Source organism: Perognathus longimembris, chromosome 28, assembly GCF_023159225.1.
Source record: "Perognathus longimembris pacificus isolate PPM17 chromosome 28, ASM2315922v1, whole genome shotgun sequence".
NCBI lineage: Eukaryota > Metazoa > Chordata > Mammalia > Rodentia > Heteromyidae > Perognathus > Perognathus longimembris.
The window spans coordinates 52,251,268-52,274,849 of NC_063188.1; the positions used below are offsets into that span (position 1 = coordinate 52,251,268).

At 34.1% G+C, this 23,582-nt stretch overlaps 1 protein-coding gene across 1 annotated transcript in view; it reads left to right on the forward strand.

The window, feature by feature from the left end:
• Window positions 1-23,582, forward strand: part of Hdx (highly divergent homeobox) — a 114,352-nt gene that overhangs the window by 4,207 nt on the left and 86,563 nt on the right. Inside the window, exon 2 of the mRNA XM_048336245.1 lies at window positions 22,630-22,776. Coding sequence (XP_048192202.1) covers window positions 22,630-22,776 — 147 coding nt within the window. The remainder of the gene's footprint in view (window positions 1-22,629; window positions 22,777-23,582) is intronic.

Here is a 23,582-nt window from a genome sequence, read left to right on the forward strand (position 1 = left end):
ATTACCTGAAGAGTCACAAGTCTAGGTACACTGAAGATGGGTATTTCAGGTTGTATAGTGAGTCAAGTACTGCATTTTATATCTGCTATCCATGAACACATACAACATTTTTGTCTTACCTAATGGTCTCCTGTTACTTTATAACTAAATTTTTAAATCCAATTAAGTTAATCCTTAGCATAATTAAATTTATTATTTGTTCAAGAGTCAAAAGATGAGAAAAATATCTCCTTAATCTATCTTCCATTGGAATTGGAGACAATTTCTCTTATAATTCTTAAAACAACCACATAAACATGTTACATACATGCCCTGAGAAGTCATTTTTGCCATGTAGACAATCTTTTGTAGGTAATATTTGTGCAAGGTGAAGCACTGTGTATGACAGAGATAGGACTTAAAGGCTGATGTCATTCTATTACGTGTGTGCTTGATAACTAACACCGGTAGGTTCTATGTCAGAGAATTCGAGTTGACAAGTTCTTACATTTTTTAATAAAAAGTTTACATTTTGCTTTTGTGTATTTGACACAACTTTTCTCTTTCTGAGCCTATATTATGAATGACATTTTTATACATATAAAGGATGATGTTTAGGTGGGAAAGGACTGTTGTTTCAACCTCCAATGGCTTCAATGGCATAAGGCACCTAGACCTATATTCTTTCCTAGCATCAAGCCAACCAACTCTTCATTGAATTTTATGAAATAATAAATTACAAATTTATATGTTTTCTACTACACTAATTTATTGCTTTAATACTTTCTTATTTGGTTAGTTTGATCTACCTATTATGTGTTTTATGGATACCATAGCTGTTTCATTAAAGAAAGTAATTATCTGACCCCCATTTTCCAAATAGCTTTACCCTTTTATGGACCCAACAGTTTTTTGTGTGTTGATATCTGCTCAACTGAGCTACAGTTGGAAGACACCTAGTGCACTGTAAAATGTGGAAGAAGAAATATACCCTTCATTAGTGGGAAATGTTACATTAGATATTACAATTCTCAACCTTGACTCAACTCCATTATTCTAAGACAACAGTGGAACCACTACAAGTTATTTGTGAATATATATTAGTGATTAAAGTAGCCACTAAGGTATTTCATTGAGACTCTCTAGGCTTCCTTTTAGCAGTGGAAAATGGTAAAATGAAGCTGAAAGCAAGTTTGAGGTATTTTTTCCAACTAGTAATGATGTAGAGAAAGACATTTTAAATGTTTTTAATTTGTATATAGAGCCAATTTACTTTCCTGCTGTGAAAGAAATTGCTGTACTTTTATACATTAAATTCTTGATATTTCAAGAATAGCCTATGGAATTCCAACATACACATCACTTGGAAAGTGCTGGGAAACTGCATAATTTCTGACACAATTTCACATAAATTAATCAAAATCTGCATGTTTTTGCTGGTACTGGAGCTGGAACTCAGAGATTGAGGGCTGTCCCTAAGCCACTCTGTCTACCACTTGAGCCACAGCAACACTTCTGGCCTTTACTAAGTAGTTTATTGGAGGCAAGAGTCTCACGGGTACTTTTCTGCTCAGGGTGGTTTTGAACCAGGATCTTCAGATCTCAGCCTCCTGAGTAGTTAGGATTACAGGCATGAACCACTAGCGCCTGGCCCAAATCTGCATATTAATGAAATCCCCAGGTGGTTTATATGCACATTAAAATCTGAGAGGTACTGATACAAAGTGAAATATGACTTTCTGTATCATCTAGATTTTAACATGCCAATGGGCATACAAAAGAGTGACTTTCATTTTTTTCAAGTCTGAAGAATTATGTAGTAAAAATACTCTCCATTACATTGTATCTAATATATTACTCCATCCTTGAGTCAAAACTGTCATTAAGGGAATAACCACAACTATATAATAGGTGAACTTTTTTTCAATCGTGCTAGGATTTTATTTAACACATGGTATCTGCACTCCACCATTTGGGGAGCGAAGTGCAGCCCTGAGCTTCAGTAGGCCTGGGTTCTTTTTTTTAAAAAATTTTATTGTCAAACTGATGTACAGACAGGTTACAGTTTCATACGTTAGGCATTGAATACATTTCTTGTACTGTTTGTTACCTCCTCCCTCATTCCTCCCTCCCCCCACCTCTCTTTCCCCCAATGAGTTGTTCAGTTGATTTACACCAAACAGTTTTACAAGTATTGCTTTTGTAGTCGTTTGTCTTTTTACCCCGTGTCTCTCGATTTTGGTATTCAATTTCAGTTTCCTAGTTCTAATACCAGTATACACAGTTTCCAATGTATTCAGATAAGATACAGAGATAGTGCAGGTACAGCCACAGGAAGGGGATACAAGAGGGTCATCAATAATAGAAGCTACGGTTTCACATCACATGTTGAAAGTAATTACAACAGTGCTATAACAGTCGTTTCCATAACATGGAGTTCATTTCCCTTAGCACCATCTTATGTGTTCATAAGGGTATATAGCTAGGTTAACTTTTTGAGCCAGGTTAACTTTACTTATTTTGAAGATAACCATGAAATCATCATTAAAGTAATATTTATCCTAATTACTTGGCTTGTCAATAGTGTCATGTAAGACAATATATACATATATGGGTAGGTATATATTATATTTATATATGGCTTAAAATCCATAAATATATTATTATACTGCTCTGCAAGTCAGAAGTCTCAAGTGAATTCTCACTAGGTTAAAATTGATGTGTTATTAAAGCTTTTCTTTCATTTCTGGCAGTGCTAGGGAACCATTCATGTTATTTCTTTTTAGAGTTACTAGAGATAAGCTCAGTTTTTGGCATAATAGCCTCCTTCCATCCTCAAAGGAAAGCATGCCTAATAAAGTCTCTCACATTGTGTCACTCTGATATTAACACTTCTGCTACCACCTTCACCATAAAGAGTAGCTCAGGAGCCTGAGATCTGAAGATTGCTCTTTGAAGCCAGCCTGGGTAGGGAAGTCTGTGAAACCCCATATCTCCAATTAACCAGCAAAAAGCCAGAAGTGGAGCTGTGGCCTAAGTTGTAGCATGCTGGTGTTGAGCAAAAAAAATCTCAGGAACAGTGACCTGGCCTTGAGTTCAAGCTTCAAAATAATCTAGGATAATCTCCTTATTTTGTGGTCATGTAATTTTCAATGTAAACTTCTACCTGCAGTCTTAAATCCCATTTGCCTTGTAACCTACTATATTCACAGGTTCCAACAATTAAGATATTTATACATGTATATAATATATATGTACAAATATATATGTCTTTGTGTGTATATATACTTATATGTATCTTTGGGGATTCAATATTCTGCTTACTACAGGAATTGGTAAAAGGTGAAAGATTTATACGATTTGAAGAGAAACCAGAATATTACTACAGGAATTGGAACCTTTAGGCTGATAAAGAAAATCACCACCTAATCTTGTTGTCACTGAGGTGATTAATTAGTGTCATGGGTTGAATTGCACTCTCCATTCAGATGTTAGAATGCTAACCTATATGCATCTCAGAATATAACCTTATTTCTAAATAAAGTCATTGCAGATGTAGTTAGTTAAATTAAGATTAGGTCATATTAGGCTAGAGGGAACTCCTAATCCAGTATTACTGATGTTCTTATAAAAGTGGGACATTTGGGTAAAAGCACAAATATTGGGAAAATGCCTTGTGAGCAGGTAGTTGGTAGCTACAAACAGATGCCTGGAACAAATTCTTCCTTCACAGTCCTCAAAGTATAACAACTCAGGGACCTAGGGATCAGGATATAGTTCAGTCATAGACCTTTACCCAGAGTGTTAAGACCCGGAGTTCCATTTTCATGATAAAAAACAAGGATCAACCCTACTAACAAGTAATTGAAGCTCCAGCCTTCAAAAGTAGGGGACAGAAGGTTTTTGTTTTTAATTTTATTTTTTATATTAAACTCACTCATTTAGTACTTTATTACAGCAGTGCTAGCAAACTAAAATAGTTCAAGATTATCATTTACAATATCATCCTCAAAAGCACTTATTTAGTAAATCCGTGTTCTGTAATATTCTAGGTATTGGAAACAGTGACTTAAACATTAATGAACTTAGGATACTGTGATATGAATTTTTGTTAAAACCTCTGGCCCTTAGTTTATTGAACAGTGGAATGACCTTCCCTTAATTATATGTAAAGGTATTTCTAGCTTTTTTGCCATTCCTGGGACATGAACTCAGGGCCTGGGCACTGTCCCTGAGCATCTTTTGTTCAAGACTAGCACTTTACCTCTTGGGCCAGAGCTCCACTTCTGGCTTTTTCTGTTTATGTGGTACTGAGGAATCGAACCCAGGGCTTCATGCATGCAAGGCAAGCACTCTACCACTAAACCACATTCTCAGACCCTATTTCTAGCTTTAAATTGCTATGATTCTATCAGTTTCTGAAGTTAACATTCATGCATTAATAATTGCCTTTTTCCATTGCCCTTTCACTACTTTCATCCTAGTTGCTTATTACCCACTTTTTAACCTTGCGTTTTTAAACATAAGTTATAGAAGTTGAGAAACTCCCTTGTCCATTTTGATTCTTTTGACCCCCTTGGAAGTGATGTAAGAGTTATATTCAAAGCATAGTATGTTAATGGTTCTATGTATGTGATATATACTCAATAAATAAGTGCATATATTTCCAAATATCTGAGATTTTTCCCATACTGACAGGCTTTGAAAACAGTACCTTGGAGGAAAGAGTTATTTTATAGGCTTTGTTCTCATTTCTCAGCACTATAGTATACATTGAAGTAATGTGTTTCGGAATTCACAGGTGAAACTATAGTTTCTAAGTATCTCTCTTTTCAAAAGTGGCTATTAGGTTATCTGAAGTAAAATATTAGTTGTAAATTAACAATTTTGAGACCTGGTCTGATTAACACCATGAAATGTAATTGTAACAATCTCTACTCCTTTGACTCATGCATCTGTGCATGATAAGTAAGAATAGCCGAGAGAAATACAATGCCAAAAACATGAACAGTTAATGCTATTCTCCAAATAAAGCATGCTTTTTGTTTGGCAATATCATGTACTTTTGATTTTAAGTTATAAGCATCACATGAGGCAGTAGCTCTGAGAGTCCAAGGACATATTTTCAGACCATATTTCAGGACATATTTTGTGACAATTTTTTAAGTTGTCATTTTAATTTCACTAATCTTAAAAAGAGGACCTCACAATACACACATACACACAGTGTCTTTCATTCAACTATATGTTTTAAAAAATGAGCTCATAGTCATCTGATGGATCATGATGTCGATATCTAATGGAGTAATTGTTAAGTATCCTACCGCAGAGTACCTCAGGAACTCCAAAAGAGATTTTGTTGGTGTAAGGTTTTGTGTGTTCTCTTCTTTCAGAGGAAGAATAAAGGAGAATTACCCATTGCAGTTGGATTTGGTTTTGTATTCTATGAAAATTTTAAGTACTTACCTTTTTTAGACTACTAAAAGGGTTTGTGAGGATATGTTTTTATTATTTTTATTGATCAAAATTATATTTATAAGTGTATGATCAACATGATATTTTTAGACAGTTCTATGTAGCCCAGGCTGTCCTGGAACTTGTGATACTACTGACTCAGTCACCTGAATGCTAAAATTATTGGCTTGGACACCTAAGCCTGGCTGACATGATGTGGTAATATATGGCTATGTATGTAATGTATGTTGAAATGGCTCAATCAAGAGAATTAACATAAATATTAGTTTACCTAGTTATTTTGTGATGAGAACACAACATATACTCTCTTAGAAGTTTTCCTTTACTCATTCTTTTTGGTTGGTTATTTTTTTTTTAATTTTTATTGTCAAGGTGATGTACCGAGGGGCTACAGTTACATAGGAGTTTTCAAGTAGTCAATTCATTGTTATTCTTATCTATAGTTACTATACAACTATGTTGTACCATAGACCTTTTGAATTTATTCCTCCTGTCTAACACTTTTGAGTCCTTTGACCAGTGGCTACCCAATCCCAACTCTTGCTAACCACCAATGTATACTTTTCTTCTGTAAATTCAACTGTTTTCAATTCTACATTTAACAAGACTAAGCATTATTTTTCTCCATGTCCAGTTTATTTATCTTAACACAGTGTCTTATACTTTCATCTGTATTGCTGCAAATAACGAGATTTCCTTTTTTGTTATGTAACATACCATTGCAAACATATCACATTTCTTTTTTTCCCACTTATATGTAGAGTTTTAGGGTTAATCTGCTATGTCTGGACTATTGTAAATACCACTGTAATGAACATAGAAATGCAAGTACCTCTTCCGGTGCTTTCATTTCCTTTGAATATATACCCATAGTACTATGACTAGATCACATGGTATTTCTGTTTTTTTCTTAATTTTTTTTCGGGGGGAACCATTGTTTCTATATGACTGTAGTAATTTACACCTCCCCAACAGTTTAAGACTTCACTTTTCCTTGAGGGGATAACTATATATTTCCACCATTTAGTTTATTAAATGTGCCTGTCTCTTTGTATATTGTTTCTACATTATATACTTGTGCGTTTATACAGTGTTACCTACCTACCACTAGATGGTGTACTTTGAGGGAATCTTCCTCTACCCCCCCCCCCCCCAGCATGTGTACTTTTTCTTCAGGATTTTTGTAAACTGGTGGACAGAAAATGAGGAGTAGGTGGTGAAAACTGATAATCTATCATGTTACATGTATATAAAACTACTCTTAACTTTTTAGATCCATTGTACAAACCAAACTCAGGAAACACTAAAAGAATGTCCAGTCTAAATGAAGAAATATGACACTAATCTTTTTTTTTAAGTTAATCACCAATAAAAGTTCCTTCTGACCAAAGAGTATGAGGAGTGGTGAGATTGAGTTATTTAGATAATTGGAAAAGTTAACAAGAACTATTAAGGATAAATTTTCATAAGAGTGAAATCTAAGGGACATGGAAGGTTCTTTAGGTATAATGAATTCGTAATCACTTTTTCAATGTTTGCTTATGACTTTCAATAGAAAATTACAATGAAGGCTACATATTCAAGACATTAATTTGTACTGTTAAGTTACAAGGCTGTGAAATGTTAGCAGTCAATGCCTTGGCAGCAAAAATACTTACAAATTAGTGAGCGGTCAATGTGATTGACTTGTACAATTTGTTTGGGACAAAAATCTAAAAAGGAACAATTTTGTTAAGAAATATGTTGGCGCGAAGGTACTATTTAGTTCACCAGGAAATGCTAAAATCATTGGTCATTGTCCTATATTGTCTATAGGTAAGTATATATTGCATTATTTGAATGTAAAACAAAAAACACAGGGAAATCAATTAGCTCCTTTATTTTTCCAGTTGAAGCTCTGTTTAGATTTCTGTCACTCAACTAATAATCTGTTTGAAACATATCTTTTTCTCTTTCATAATAATATGAATTTTTATGTCCGAATATATGCAAAGGTATTTTTAGTTTATAAGTATTTTAATTTTAACATTAATACATGATAAAGACCAGTGTCATTAAAAGTTACTAAGTTATTATAATTGATGAAACGTTCTGGGCTCTAGGTACAAACATTCTGAGCTCTTTGGTACAAAAAATTTTGAGATCTTTGAAATGGAGGTATTAGAGATGTAGCTAAAATCCATGTATATATATTCCTTAAATACAAATATTTTCATATAATGTGGAGGGTATATACATAAAACCATCATATAATGTGTTGATGTTGCTCTGAATGTATATTTAGCTTTCATGTAGTTGGTAAACATGAACATTAATTACACAGGAATTTTTAATGTTTTTTTCTGAATAATTATTTATTGTCAAAGTGATGTACAGTTTCATACATAAGACAGTGGGTACATTTCTTATACAATTTGTTAATGTTTTATTTAAATGCGGTCAGTGTGCAATTTCATTGCACCCTGAGATAGTCATATAGCTTTTAATATTTCCTGTTTCACAATTGTTAGAAGACCAGTATATCTCTGAAAAGGAAGTAGTACAATATATTTCAGTGATTTATAGCTCAAAAACAGATAATGAATATCCTTTCATAGCTTAAGTGTAGATTGGATACCTGTTAGTAGACTTTATGCTTGTAGACTTAGGAGATGCTTGAATTTATTTGTTGCATTATCTGTAAATTATGGCAAATCAATTGTAAAATAAGGCAAATAGAATATTTTGTAACAGTGTGAACCATTAAATGGAAATGATAAAATGACAGCTTCTTAGAGTAGATTTACAGTAACAGTTATTTTATGTGTTCAAATTTCATTATGCTTGAAGTTTATTTATTGAAGCATTTGTTAAATAAGATTATTTAATAAGTCCATTTTAATAGAGCACGCCTAGTTTAATATATCCTTTTACTTTCACTATTGTTTGCACAAAATAATTCTGTAGTGCAGCTATATTTGTGGACATCGTGACCATTATTAACTTTAGCATTCTTTGATATTTTTCTGGACATGTCCATTGGAACAGTCTTTTGCTATAGCATAAGAATGATAGCATAAGAATGTATGTTTCTGTCATTCAAAGTCTATCTATCTTTAGAAATAAACTGGTTTATGTTAAAGTAACTGTTCCCACTCAGAATGGTTATTTGAGTATATTTGTTAACTAAAAACACCATGATGCAGGTACACGAAAGTGGGTCAAGGGGAAAGGGATAGACAAATGAAGAGGGGGAGAATGGGAGAAGGCAATCGAGAATATAATGTATGACCTACAAAATTAAGAAGAGTAAGGGAAGGGATATATAGGGGAGGGATGAAGTGAGAATGCTGAAAGAACATTGCAAGAATGTTGATCAATTTTAATTGATCAAGATATATTGTATCCATAAATTGCTCTGCTAAAATAGCAAACAAAAAGAAATTACAGGAAAAAGAAAAAGGAAGAAAGAAGAGCTAATTTATTTTTATTTTTTTGCCAATCCTGGGGCTTGGACTCGGGCCTGAGCACTGTCCCTGGCTTCTTTTTGCTCAAGGCTAGCACTCTGCCACTTGAGCCACAGCGCCACTTCTGGCCATTTTCTGTATATGTGGTGCTGCGGAATTGAACCCAGGGCTTCATGTATAGGAGGCAAGCACTCTTTGCCACTAGGCCATATCCCCAGCCTCAGAAGAGCTAATTTTTAGTAATCTATATTGAAATTCTAGAAATGAAGTAGTATATACAATAACAAGTACACAGTTCAGTCTTAGCAGAAGATAAGTCACTGCACTAGAAAAAAGTGGCAAAAGATATATATACATATATGTATATATATATGAGCTACAAGATGGGGAAAGAATGGAAAATGTTTAATTATTAAAATTTAATCTTTTAAGATAATATATTAAATTTAATATTTGAAAATATTTCTTAAAATAATGTTACTTATTTAAAATATTTTAAAATAAAGAGAATTAAATTACAATTAACTAATTGTTACTATTTAAAATTAATTTTTATAATATAAAATTTTAGTCTTCCTAAAATGCCAAGTTTTATAAAAATTATGAGCCCATATTATAGTCAAAAATATCAATGAATCCTAAAAATAGAAGAGATTATGAAAATGGCACTGGGATTTTTTTGTGAATTAATTGCTGAAATCCTGAGAAAAGAGAAAAACTATTAAAAGTAGGCAAAATGGGAGTTAGAGTAGGAAATGCCCCTTTTGTACATGGGAACAAATAAGAATTGCAGAAGATACCTCATTGAAAACAATACAGTCAATACTCAATGTGCATATGTGAAGTAAAGCTATGTAACTGGAGAAGATGACTAGGGTTGGGGTAAGTGCTAGGGGAAAATGATGGAATGGGTGAAACTGATCAAGATGCATTGTACTCATAATTGACCTACTGATTGAAACTCCTTTGTACAACTAGTTTAAGAAAATATAAATAAACGAATGAAAAAAACCCAAGAAATACATAAAAAAGGAGAACATCATCTTTAAATTACTGAAAGAAGCCAGGCATTGGTAACTCATTCTTGCAGTCCTGAGTTACCTGAGTCCTGAGGTATTAATAATCTAATACCAAAGACCAGTTGTTCAAAGCCTGGGCAGAAAAGCCTGAGAGATTCTAGCTCCAATTTAGCAGCAAAATGATTGACTAAGGGTTGATCTCAGGGCCTTGCACTCTAGCTCAGATTTTTTTCTAGCAAGAATGTGAGACCCTAACTTCAAGCCCCAATACCTGAGCTAAAAATAAATAAGTAAAAAATAGTGTAATGAAAGAAAAAGAAATCTGTTAGCCTAAAATTCTATAGACAAAAGAAAAAAAAAACCCAAAGCAAAATGAAGATTGGCCTACTTATACAAAAGAAAAGAATATATCACCATCAGGAGTAGACTACCAAAAGTTGTTGAGGCAGGAAAATGATAGCAAAATGAAATATGCTCTTACATAGCAATAAGAAGAGCCCTGGAAATAATATTTTTTGGTAAGTATGAGAACACTTTTCAATTTAAAAAAACTTAGGTGATTTCCAATTTTTAAAATTGGATGCTTTAGACATACATAAGATGATGTGTGTAATAAGGGCACACAAATGCAAGTTGAACGAAATTAAAGTATATATTTACAAGATTCTTCTGTTACATGTACAGTAATATAGTAACTCATTATGGCAATGCATTTAGAGACTATAATCTTTTTTTTTAAAAAATCATCAAAAAGGCAAAACAGAGTGAAAAACCAACAAAGAACATAAGATAGCATTATAGAAACAAATTATATCACAATGGTATGAAAATGAACAGAGAATAGAGCGAACAAATAAATAGGTTATAATCTTACACAAAATATTTTAATTATATTAATTGGAAAATTGTCTAAACACACCAGCTAACAGGCAGATATTGGCACATTAGAATTAAACTTACATTAAGTACAAAAACACAGATGAATTAAATGTGAATGAATAACAAAACATATCATGAAACATCAAAAGAAACCTGGATCCTATTAATATCAGATAAAGAAGATTTTGAGAAATAAATATTATTAGGAGTGAACAAAGTCTTCTATGCTAATAAGGGATGATTCATTAAATGAACATAAAATTTTTAAGCATTTATACACCTAGTAAGAGAACTCTGAAACATATAAAAATATTAATATTTAATAAAACAAAAAGAAACAGAGAGATATACAGTTATATTAAGTAATTTTACCACCTCTTAGAAACTGCTGAAACAAAGCCAAAAATCAGTACCTGTTCTAAGACTTGAACAGCAACTTAACTTGATCAGTCTACTCCACCAAACAAGAGCTTGTTCTAAGACACACATAAAAATTGATCAACTTGGATATTTAGTGGCATAAAATGTTTTAAATATGACAAGATTTTTTTAAAGAAAAGAAAACATGAAATCAACCTGGTGCCATTGTCTCACACCTGTAATCCTAGTTACTCAAGACACTGAGATCTGAGGATCAGGGTTCAATGTCAGCCTGGTCAGGAAAGACCGTGAGACTCTTATTAACCAGCAAAAAGCCAGTTTAACTGTGGCTTAAGTGATAGAGCACTAGCATTGAGCAAAACAAAGACAGGGGACAGCACCCAGGTCCTGAATTCAAACCCGCAGTACTGACACACAAAATAACTGAAATCATAGAAAGGATGTGCTCTAATAAAAATACACTAGCATTGAGCAAAATAAAGACAAGGGACAGCACTCAGGTCCTGAATTCAAACCCGCAGTACTGACACACAAAATAACTGAAATCATAGAAAAGATGTGCTCTAATAAAAATACAATCAGGCTAAAACTCAATAGAAAGAAGATATGGGAGCAAAACAATATGCTTGTAAATGGGTCAAAGAAAAATGAAAGTAAGTTAGAAAACTATACTCAATGTAAATAAAATCACTGCATTAGTAAAATATGCAAAATGCAGTTAAGTCAATATATAGAAAATAGTTTAGAACATAGTAACTAGGTATGACATTTGAAAAATTATTTACTCAAGCATCACTTTCAGTATGATTAAGAGAGCAAATTAAGCCCAAATAGGAGATAGCAGGAAATGAAACAAACAAAAAAGACAACGAAGAATGCAAATGAATGCAAAATATTTATCTTTGACAAAAGACTGTACAGACAGAGAAGACACAAATTGCCAACATGAAGAATGAGGGAGAGAGTATCACAATAGAATATATATTTACAAATTATTAACATTATACCTATAAATTCAAACTTCAAGAAAATGGGTCAATTTTTTAATAAAAATAAACTATTATGTCCATTTTGGGTTAAATGGAATAACTGAATGTTTTTGTCCAGTTCAAGAAATTAAAATTCAAGAGCGGGGAATATGGCTTAGTGGTAGACTACTTGCCTTGTGTACATGAAGCCTTCCTTGGATTCGATTCCTCAGCACCACATATATAGAAAAAGCCAGAAGTGGTGCTGTGGCTCAAGTCGTAGAGAGCTAGCCTTGAGCAAAAAGAAGCTAGGGACAGTGCTCAGGCCCTGGGTTCAAACCCTACAACTGGCAAAAAAAAATAAAATTATAATTCATTTCTTTTCCTTTAATGATATCTTCAGACCCAAATTACTTCACTTATGGATTCTATGAAACATTTATGATTTGAGCCTCAGTTGAAATGCTTGTGAGCAAAATGTTTCAGATTTCTGATTGATTGATTTTATTTTTGTAATATTTCCACATATATAATCATTTATCTTAGGAATTAATTCCTATTTGAAAATAGAATTCACTTATGTTTTACACATACCTCATACACATAGCCTAAAGGTAATTTTATAATTTTGTTTGGCTTGAACTTGCTGAGCTCTTGTACTCTTGGTTGACATGTCCGCTCATGGCTAGCACTCTACTCCTTGAACCATATTTCTGCTTTCAGCTTTAGCTTGCTAACTGGGAATAATAGTCTCATAGATTTGTCTGCCTGGGCTGGCTTTGAACTGTGATTCTCAATTCTTAACCTCCAGAGTAGTTCAGATTATAAAATATTTTTAATGTATTTACTTTTTGACTATACCTTGTTATATGAGATCAGGTATGGAATTTTCCACTCGGGTGTCATATAGGCATTCAAAGAGTTTGAGCTTCTGAAGAATTTAAGATTTTTAGATTGGGGATGATCAAATTTATAAAAGCTTTCAAGGAACAGATGTGGAAGTAACGACTGGAAATCATCTGAGCACTTGCTCTGTCCCATGCCTCATTCTAAACGCTGAGGAATGAAAAGATGAGAATCATCTCCATGTCCTTCTGGAGCTTAAGGTTTATGAAATGAAGTGAAAGAGACCCTTCTTCCCTGCTATACCCTCAGTTCTTTCTAATTGGTTATTACAGAACAAGACATATTTTCCTGTGTTTCATAGCAAGATGAAGATAAAACTCTTCCTTTGTGAAAGCAACAGCCATGAACTGGTCCTTTGGTTTCCTTTATCATTAAACCACTAAAATTGATAGAATGATGTAGGAATAGAATATGCAAATTATTCAATCCATGAGCTAAAAATACAAGTATATCCTGCTCCCAGCTCCAACCCTACTTCCTCTGTATGATTACAAACAATTTACTATTTCATCAAATATTTTTGCCTTCTTTCCTTAATGTTAAGCAAAATACTTGACAGTTGGTTTGCTTATGAAAACATCAGTGCCATAAATTATAATTCACCACAAAGGTATCTCACATGCACAGAGGGACTGATTTTTTTATGCTTTTTTGTCTTTTGTTTGTTTTTCTTTGGTTTGGTTGTGAGAGAGTCTGGCCTTTCAGCCAAGGATAACCTCAATTTCACGATACTCCTGCTTTGACTTCCTAAGTGCTTGGATTATAAGTATGCATCTATCCCACGACAGCGATATTGTATATATGCTTATCTGAATTAGGGAAGGGAAAGAAAAATGAGGGAGGGTGTAACAAATAAGACAAGAAATGTACTCACTACCTTATTATGTAACTGCACTCCCTCTGTACATCACTTTTTCAATAAAATTTAATTTTAAAATGAGAGACTAGTGGGCTGAGAATATGGCCTAGTGGCAAGAGTGTTTGCCTCGTATACATGAAGCCCTGGGTTCGATTCCCAGCACCACATATATAGAAAACTGCCAGAGGTGGCACTGTGGCTCAAGTGGCAGAATGCTGCCTTGAGCAAAAAGAAGCCAGGGACAGTGCTCAGGCCCTGAGTCCAAGGCCCAGGACTGGGAAAAAAAAGAAAAAAGAAAAAGAGAGAGAGAGAGAGACTAGTTTTATTCACACTTTGTATTCTATGATTATTTGGTTCATTTAACTACTCGTAACTTTTACTATAATGAAAGTTATTATTAATCTTTCACTTATATTGAATCTCCTCAGCAAACTCAGGGGAAAAAGTCACCAAATTTATAAGTGGCCCAAGTGGCAGTCATCGGTGCTCTCAGACCTTTTCTAAAAACAAACAAACAAATAAACAAATAAATATCTCTTGACCTTAACCAAATTAGAAGAGGTAATTCAATTTAAACAAAAAAAAAAACCCACACAGTAAATGAGGAGACTGAGGGAATTGCCCAAGGCAAGCCTACTGTCAGCATGACTAATAACAGCAGATAACACTGGGAGTGAGAGACAAATTATAAAAAGAAGATTCAAGAGCCTTTTAATGAAGGGATAAGCACCTTTACATGATTAGTAGAAGACCATTTGATAAATTATTTTATAATGATTATCCAGTTTTATAAAAGACAGTTCAATTGCTTTTCATACTCTTTGCTTTTAAAAACTTGAATACATAACTCTAATTAGAGAGTATTTCTGTTTAAGCTAGGCACTGGTGCTTACGCCTGTAATCCTAGTTACTCAGGAGGCTGAGAGCTGAGGATCGCGGTTCAAAGCCAGCCTGGGCAGGAAAGTCCAGGAGACTCATCTCCATTTAAACACCAGAAAACCAGGAATGATGCTGTGGCTCAAGTGGTAGAACACCAGCCTTGAGTTGAAGAGCTCATCCAGGCCAAGTTGAAGTCCCACGACGAAAAAAAAAAAGATTTCTGTTTAAAATAATCATAAAATAAAAATAGTTCCAAAAATAGTTACGACAAATAAAGTAGTAGGTTTCATACTAGTAGGTTTCATACTTTAGCTTTCCCATCTCACACATTTCCCAAGGTATCTCAGAAATGGAGACACAATTACTGGAGAAATTTCGAATACTTTCACACAAAATGATTTGGGCAGCTGACAACATACATTTATACAGTAAACATTCATTGTAATGATTAAGAGAATTTAAATGCCAAGAGAAAATTCCTGGAAATACATTTTTACTAATTTTCTCCTTCATTTCAAAAGTTTTAAAGCTATAATTTATTTAAAGTATACAAATTCACAGTGTCATTTATTTAAAAAATGCTTCTGAGAAAGAAAAGTGATTCTGTGGGATTCTTTTTCACATTCTTGACTAGTAGTGTCAGCCACCAGATGAAAAGTTAAAGACAGATTTAATCTGATTTAGAATGATGTTTCATAGAATTTAATATGACTTGGTTTTTGAAAATTAAACTCTAGACATGCAGTTTTAACCAAAATGTTGTTTACAACTAAAATCTCTAGACAAAATATTAAAATTAACTTCCTAAGGAATCTGAGAAGTGAATAAAAGTAGGCAGGTTGGGAGGGTCATATACGAGTAATGTTTTCTGCTTTTTTTTCCTCATATGACATGGACCAAGATTGGATCGCAGTCATTCAACTGTGACATGTGGTACATTGCTATGCAAAACTGCAGTAGATGTCTGCTCTCCTAAGAACACAGGAGAAACTCCTAGGTCTATATTTGTCTTCTATCCCTACTAACCTTCTTCCCTCTGTCATTTTTGTTTCAAAATGGCTCTAGTTGCAGAGCTATGCTTTACAAACAATGGAACAGTCAGATAAACACTTAGGGGAAACTCCGTATTTTTGGCTGACACTATTAAATGTGGCCCCAATATGCCAGACAACATTCAAGGAATTCCTGAGAGTTGGAGATGGTGCAAGATTGAATGAAAAAGAACAAAAGCAACAGAACAATGGCATTAAGAATGGAATTGTCACTGAGATAACTACCCTAGTGGCAATTGATTTGAAAACTGACCTGTCCACAGAAGATGGAACACACAGCACTATGAATCTGAAAAAACTGATTATTTGCACTCAGAATCCATTCCAACTCACTTTTATCCAGAGGGTTCTAACAAATACCATTCAAAAGTCAAAGCTGGAAAATAAGCTTACTCAACAAGACGTACCAACAGCAACATGACATAAGTAGATTGAAATGTAAGAAAAGGTATTGAACAGGTGTTACAGCAATGTTCTCTTCCATGAAACTAAATACACTGAAAAAGCATAAAGTATCAGAGGTTTCCAGCAGAGTAATAGAAGCTAGAATATAACACCAAATGGAAATTATAGAGCTGAAATTTCATCATATAATAATTTTTAAAGTTTCCTTGTGCGCTTAATAGCATAATGGTGATAACAGCCAGAAGAAACTATGAAGTGTTGGTTAAAACAATGTAAATGATTCATTCTGTTAATAAAACTTGACATATAGGGAGATATAAAACTACAAAATTCATGTCGTTGATTTTCCAGAAGTATAGGAGAAAAAATGGCATAGGAAAAATAATGTCCAAAAATATTTTATTTCATCTAAATAATGCATGACACACCCCCCTCGAAAAAATGTGAAAGTCAAAGATTTATAGATGCAAGAAGGTTATGGATCTAGTAACAGGATAAACTCTTAGGAAAATCATATCCAAACACATCACAGTCTAAGTTTTGCAAACTAAAAATGAAAAAAAATGATAATAGCTAGAGGGGAAAAATCAAATATAGGAAAGCAAATAGTTGAATAGTTACACTTTTCTCATGAGAAATCAGGTAGACTAGAGACAGTCGAAAAATTTTTAAATGCTAAAAGAAAAGCATTGTCAACTTACACTCTATAGCTACTGAAAATATGTCAATAATGATGACGAAATAAAGACATTCTGAGGTAAAAGGAAATGGAAAGAAGTTTTCACCAGATCTACTCTAAAATGTGGAAGTATCATACAATACATGACAACAACAATGTAACAGGGACAAAATAATAGTACTTGTGTGGTTACAACTGTGGTTGTAAAATAGTGTGTAAAAAGGAAAAGTAAAGTATGTATATTACAATCTTTAAAGCAATAGCTTTCGAAATTTACAAACAGATTTAACCCCAAAGCCAACAAATTAAAACACATTACCAAAATCTAATCACATACACCAAACAAAATTGGAAAACTTCAGAACAAAATAGCACAAGGTCAGAGAGAATGATTAATGGAATACTGTATATAAACCAAGAATATCAGTAATTAAGTGGTCTAAACACATTGCCAGCCCTGCACCAGTGGCTCACACCTGAAATCCTAAACTACTCAGGAGACTGAGAAACAGAGGCATATTGGTGGAAGCTAGCCCTGGCAAAATAATTCTTTCTCTAACCAGCAAAAAGCAGAGCTCGAAGCATGGCTCAAGTGCTAGAGCACCATTCCAGTGAGCAAGCTCAAAGTTCTGAATTGAAGCCACAGTACTTTTGCAACCCTCAAAAAAGATATATTGTCATATTTTCAAAGACTTAATGATTCTTATGGAATCCATTTGCCTGTAAAACATAGATTAAAAATAGAAGGACACACCCTGAGCTGTTCCTACATACTCAGGAGGCTAATTTCTGAAGATTATGATTTGAAGCCAGCCTGAACAGACAAAACTTAGAGCTTCTTCTCTGCAGTTAACCAGCTGTAAGCATAGCTCAAATTGTAGCGTGCCAGCTATGAAAGGCAAAAAGGAGAGCATAAGACTGCTATTTAATATATACACACACACATATATATGATCAGGAATGAGTAACCATAATACACAAACACCACTCTACATAGAGACACATAATATGAATGCATCACCATAATTGACACAAATAGCTTCATAGTTCCAAAATAATTCCCCATGCTGTGCTTTTAAATTCACCCCTCCCCCATGAAAGTGTGTGTGTCCATGTTATGTGTGTGTGTATCTGTGTGTGTGTGTGTGTGTGTGTGTGTGTGTGCGTGCGTGCTAGCATTGGGGCAGGCCTTGCATTCTCACTTGGCTTTGTCCATTCAAGGCTGGCACTCTGATACTTGAGCTATACCTCCACTTTAGGCTTTTTGGTGGTTAATAGGAGATAAGAATCTCATAGATTTTCTTGCCCAGGCTGGCTGCAATCCTCAGATCATAGTCTCCTGAGTAGGATTACTGGTGAGAGCCATTAGTGCCTGGTTGTTCCTAAAATTTTGACTTAAAAATTCCATAGAAATAAAATAATACTGTATGTAAATATAAAAGTGAATAATGATGAAAATGACAGTGTTAAAATAATCATGTTGGCCAAGATAAAGATATATAAGGCATAGCCGGGCTCCAGTGGCTTACTCCTGTAATCCTAGCTACTCAGGAGGCTGAGATCTGAGGATCATGGTTCAAAGTCATTCTGGAAAAGAAGTTTGTTAGAATATTATCTCCAATTAAACACCAAAAGGCTGTGGTTCAGTGTCAGAAGTGCTAACCTTGAGCAAAAAAAGCTTAGGGACAACACACAGGCTCTGAGTTCAAGCCTCAGAACTATGCTCTGCCCCCTAACCAAAAAAAGATATATGAGGTGTTCTATTAGTCTCAGCTCCACACTTTGTAAGCAAAATTATCAATATTTCACTTCAAATTCAGATTTAAGTAGTTATCTATTTAGTTATTGGTGCAGTGCCTGTTAGCATTAGTCCCTGAGCAATTTGGGGTCTTCTGGGCTTTCCCACCCTTGCTGGCTTTGAATGGGAATCCTCAGATCTCGGCCTCCAGTTTAGGTAGAATTACAGATGTGAGCCACCAGCACCCAACTGGAATTCACGTTTTTATATTGGAGAGAATGTGTTACAATTCAGTTGGTAATGATTTTATGAATCCATCTCATTTTAAAAATCAAGATTTTAGATAATGAGTATGAGTAATTTGGAAGTACATTTCAAATGAATTAACCAGATATTGCATTATGAAAGCAATGACCTAAGTTTGTGTCTGGCATCAAATAATTAAGAGCGTCATTATATCTGAATGTCTCTGAAATATGTCCCCATAAAAATATAGCCTTAGTTATCAGGAACCTCTAAGGAAGCAGTCACTCCCACAAATTGTATGTTTTGAGTACTTCCAAAACAATAAATCTAAAATAATTATTCATTATTTTTGTTTTCTGGAATAGGATGTGCTGAGCATTATTTATCTTTTATAATTGCTCAAAGTCCTCATTAAAATACTGAATACTAGCTCTGAGAGGAAACTTTGAAAGTCCATACCTGAAAATAACAGATAAACTCGATGCCTATTTATACTAAATATAAAGCATGTGATAATTTTTACATGCTTTAGAATAAAGAAAAATGAGCTTACTGATTGGTGCTAGTAGCTCATGAATGTTATTCTAGCTACTTGGGAGGGTGAGATTTCAGGATCATGGTTCAAAGTCAGCCCAGGCAGATCAGTCCATGAGATTCTCATCTCCAATTAGCCACCAAAAAGCCAGAAGTAGAGCTGTCTCTACTGTTTTGCCCTGAGCAAAAAAAGCTCAGGAACAGTGCCTAAGCCCTGAGTTCAAGCCCTAGGACCAGCATGAATGAATGAATGAATGAATGAATTAATTAATTAACTAATAGAGAAAAATGAGTTCACATCTTATTTTGTAGCAACTGCGATTGGTGAGCAAGAAAAGTTATATAACCTAGAATTTTACAGTATAGGATGTGGATGATCAAGGAAATTGTGTGATTTATCAAGTTGTCACCAGTGGAGCTGAGCACAGAACACGGGTCATCTTATTCCTATACCTGGCATGTGCCAAGCAGGTGGTAAGATACATAGTGTGCTAGATTAAAAAATACAGCTAAATTGAAGTACAGCTAAATTACTTGTTACTTCAACATTTAATCTCCTAACTCTTTCTCACTGCAGCCCAATGAGCCCCGTTATTATGGAACCAATGACATAAATAAGAAATCAACAAAATAAATTTTTTTTCTTTTTTTTTTTTTTTGTGGCCAGTCCTGGGGCTTGGACTCAGGGCCTGAGCACTGTCCCTAGCTTCTTTTTGCTCAAGGCTAGCACTCTGCCACTTGAGCCACAGCGCCACTTCTGGCCATTTTCTGTACATGTGGTGCTGGCGAATTGAACCCAGGGCCTCATGTATAAGAGGCAAGCACTCTTGCCACTAGGCCATATCCCCAGCCCTTTTTTTTTTTTTTTTTTTTGTTGGCCAGTCCTGGGACTTGGCTCAGGGCCTGAGCACTGTCCCTGGCTTCTTTTTGCTCAAGGCTAGCACTCTGCCACTTGAGCCACAGCGCCACTTCTGGCCGTTTTCTGTATATGTGGTGCTGGGGAATTGAACCCAGGGCCTCATGTATATGAGGCAAGCACTCTTGCCACTAGGCCATATCCCCAGCCCAACAAGATGAATATTTTTAAACTCTCTATTTATGTTTTTCCAAAGTAGTTAAAACTTTCTCTGTGCAGTCATTTAATAACTTAGGCCAAGATAACTAGGGTGACTTAAGACAATAACAAGTTATCTTGTTTAAATGGGGTTGTGTAGATGCAGTGCATGAATGGAAAAGAATGATTTTCATGCCATTTGAAAGAAAAATTGTAGTTGTGTTGAGAAAAGTGTCCTTCATACTCTTGCTACTGAATTTAAGGAAAATGTAAAAGGTCTCAGCAGTGCATATTGTCCAAATTGGAGATCGTGTTTAGTACACTAGCAACTGTACTTGACTGTCGGCTTTTAGAGGGGAAGGACCCACTGTACTTTTCCAGTACTTTGTTAAAGTTCTTAACATTCTTGGATAAATGTAAACGTTGCAGCCAGCCAATGAGAGGTCATTCCTATGTTACTAGGGCATCTTGGCTTTTTTTCCCAGTAGGTCTATCACTGCAGAGAAGGACCAGAGCCATGACTTTAATTATATATTAATAGGTTGGAGTTTGTTACCCTCCTTAAAACCCATTCCAAAGTATCTTGCTTAGAAATCAATTTCAGATGAGGTATTTCTGGTATTTTTGCCTCTATTTTCTGGACCATCTCCTGTGGTTGTGGCTGAACCACTTGGGGAAATGTACCTTAAATTGCTCTGTAAAATGGCAACCAAGAAAATAAAAATTACTTTGATGAATACAATCCACATCACTGCTCCAAACATCCTTGAATATTTGGTCAAGTTTCAGATAAGACCTTTATTCTGGTACATTAGTGTACTGCCTTCAGAACTCACCTCTCTTTAGGAAGTTCTTTCTTTCTAAATGTTTCATGGATAAACTCCACTCATCTTTTCTATAATCTTTCCCACATCTGATTTCCTCTAGTCAGATCTCTTCACATTTATTAGACATACTTGTGTGAGTGAAAAGGAAAGTGAGGCAAACAAATTGCCTTATTAGATACTTTGTTATTCCAAGTATCCAGAAGAAGGGAATTCATATTTTTATTTTCTTTTCAGGTATATGTGGTTTTTCAATACATGGTACACTATGAAATTTTGTTGTTTGTCTCATGATACTTTTGTTGTGAATGTTTTCATACTTTCCAAGAGGAATTTTTCTTAGAAAATTTTTCTTTCTGTTTGGCAACTTTTAGAAATAATATTTTCAATATGACAACTTTTACCAAGAACCCTAAATTTCCTTAATCAAATTATAAGAGTTCTTTATTAAAAATAACAGTTTAGTTCATTTTTTAGTATATAGTTCAATCTCACTTCTATTTATCAGATTCACATGTTTTTCCCCTTGATATTAAATATTTTGTCTATTGATAAAAAATGAACTGATTTTTAATCCTATCTGTTCTAATAACTACTGTGTGAGTTTAAATGAACAATACATAGTTTGGGCATGGTTTATTTTTGGTACAATTTGCTGATTTTGAATTTTGATTTTCATATTACACTGATTAAAATAATTATTTTTGTTAACATTTCTTAAAGCAAAGACATTGGAAATATTAAGGTATCTTGTTTATTTTTATGCTTTTAAGAGACATTTTGTTTTAAAGTATAAAAGTAGCCTCATTATTACATAAAGAGGAAAAAACAAAATACTCTTTTGTTTCAGAGCACAGCTTCTGACTGTAAGACATATGCCAGATGCTTTGCTTGACAAAGAACAGTGAGCATCCCTGTTGATAATTGACCACGTATGGCTACTACCATCTCTGGCTTTACTAGCCATAAATATTTATTTCAGTGAAAGAACCATTTTCTCCTATGCACTGACACAAACCAGATAAGAGCTTTCCCCTTTTTTCATTTCTTGTTTGTTTTATTTTTTGTCTGTAAAGTTGGTATTTTTTTTAACAAATTCAGTAAATGTTTTATGTATATTTTCCAGTGAGAAACTATCTCTCTTTAGCACACAAATTATTGCCCATTACTGGGGATTAATTTACATACACAAATCTTGCAGCTCAGAGCCCTGAAATTGTATCAAAAACCAAAAACCTAAAGTGTACAAATTCTACACATAGCACATTTTTATTCCAATTTTCAGAGTATCTTCTTTTATTTTTAGATGAATCTGCGTTCTGTATTTACTGTAGAGCAACAAAGGATTTTACAACGTTATTATGAAAATGGAATGACAAATCAAAGTAAAAATTGCTTTCAGCTCATATTACAGTGTGCACAGGAGACTAAGCTGGACTTCAGTGTAGTCAGGGTAAGTATTGAGGTCTTACACAAATGTATAGCTTTGTATTACAAATGATATTTGCCTAATATGACAAAAGCTATTTAGGACATGAAAGTCCTAACTTTATAGGCAGCTTCATTTCCCTGGCACGACACTATTTTTAATAGATGAGATAACCACTTAATATATTTGTTCCTATAAATACCCTGGAAACACAAAAACCTTTAAAGTGAATAATTCTTCTAAATAAGCTTTTTGAACTAGTAAATACCTTTAAGATTAATTGTTGCCCTTATGCTTCCTTTAAAATTCCAATTAATCTAGATATAAGCTCCACAAGTGATAGTAAAACAGGCATTTTTTCCCAGGGAATTCTCTGTGTGTTGTTTTTGTTTGTTTGTTTTTATTGTTGCTGTATTTAGAATTTTTCCTTGGGGATATATAATTTTAATATTTTTTTCTTTTTGAAAAAATCTAGTCAAGTTCTATGACTACTTTTTCCTCCTAAGTAAAATGTATGCATTTTACTGTTTAGAAAGGAAGGATTAGGAAATTCCAAAGGAGGAAATTATCACAACCACAGTTATTCAGCTGTTAAAAAAAAATCAGAGCTGTTACACTTTCATGAAAGGCAATGAGGAAGCAATAGAGAGGAGGAAAGAGATAAATCTAACAGAACTAGTCACAAATTTTATTGAATGTGTGGGCCCTTTCGTGTTTATGTAAATGCTACTGCTCCTCTATATGTGAAACCTTAGTGATGGAAAGATTAGCAACTTCCTATCCTTGGGGTTTATTAGGCTAATTTGGAAAAAAGAAAATACATCTGACTT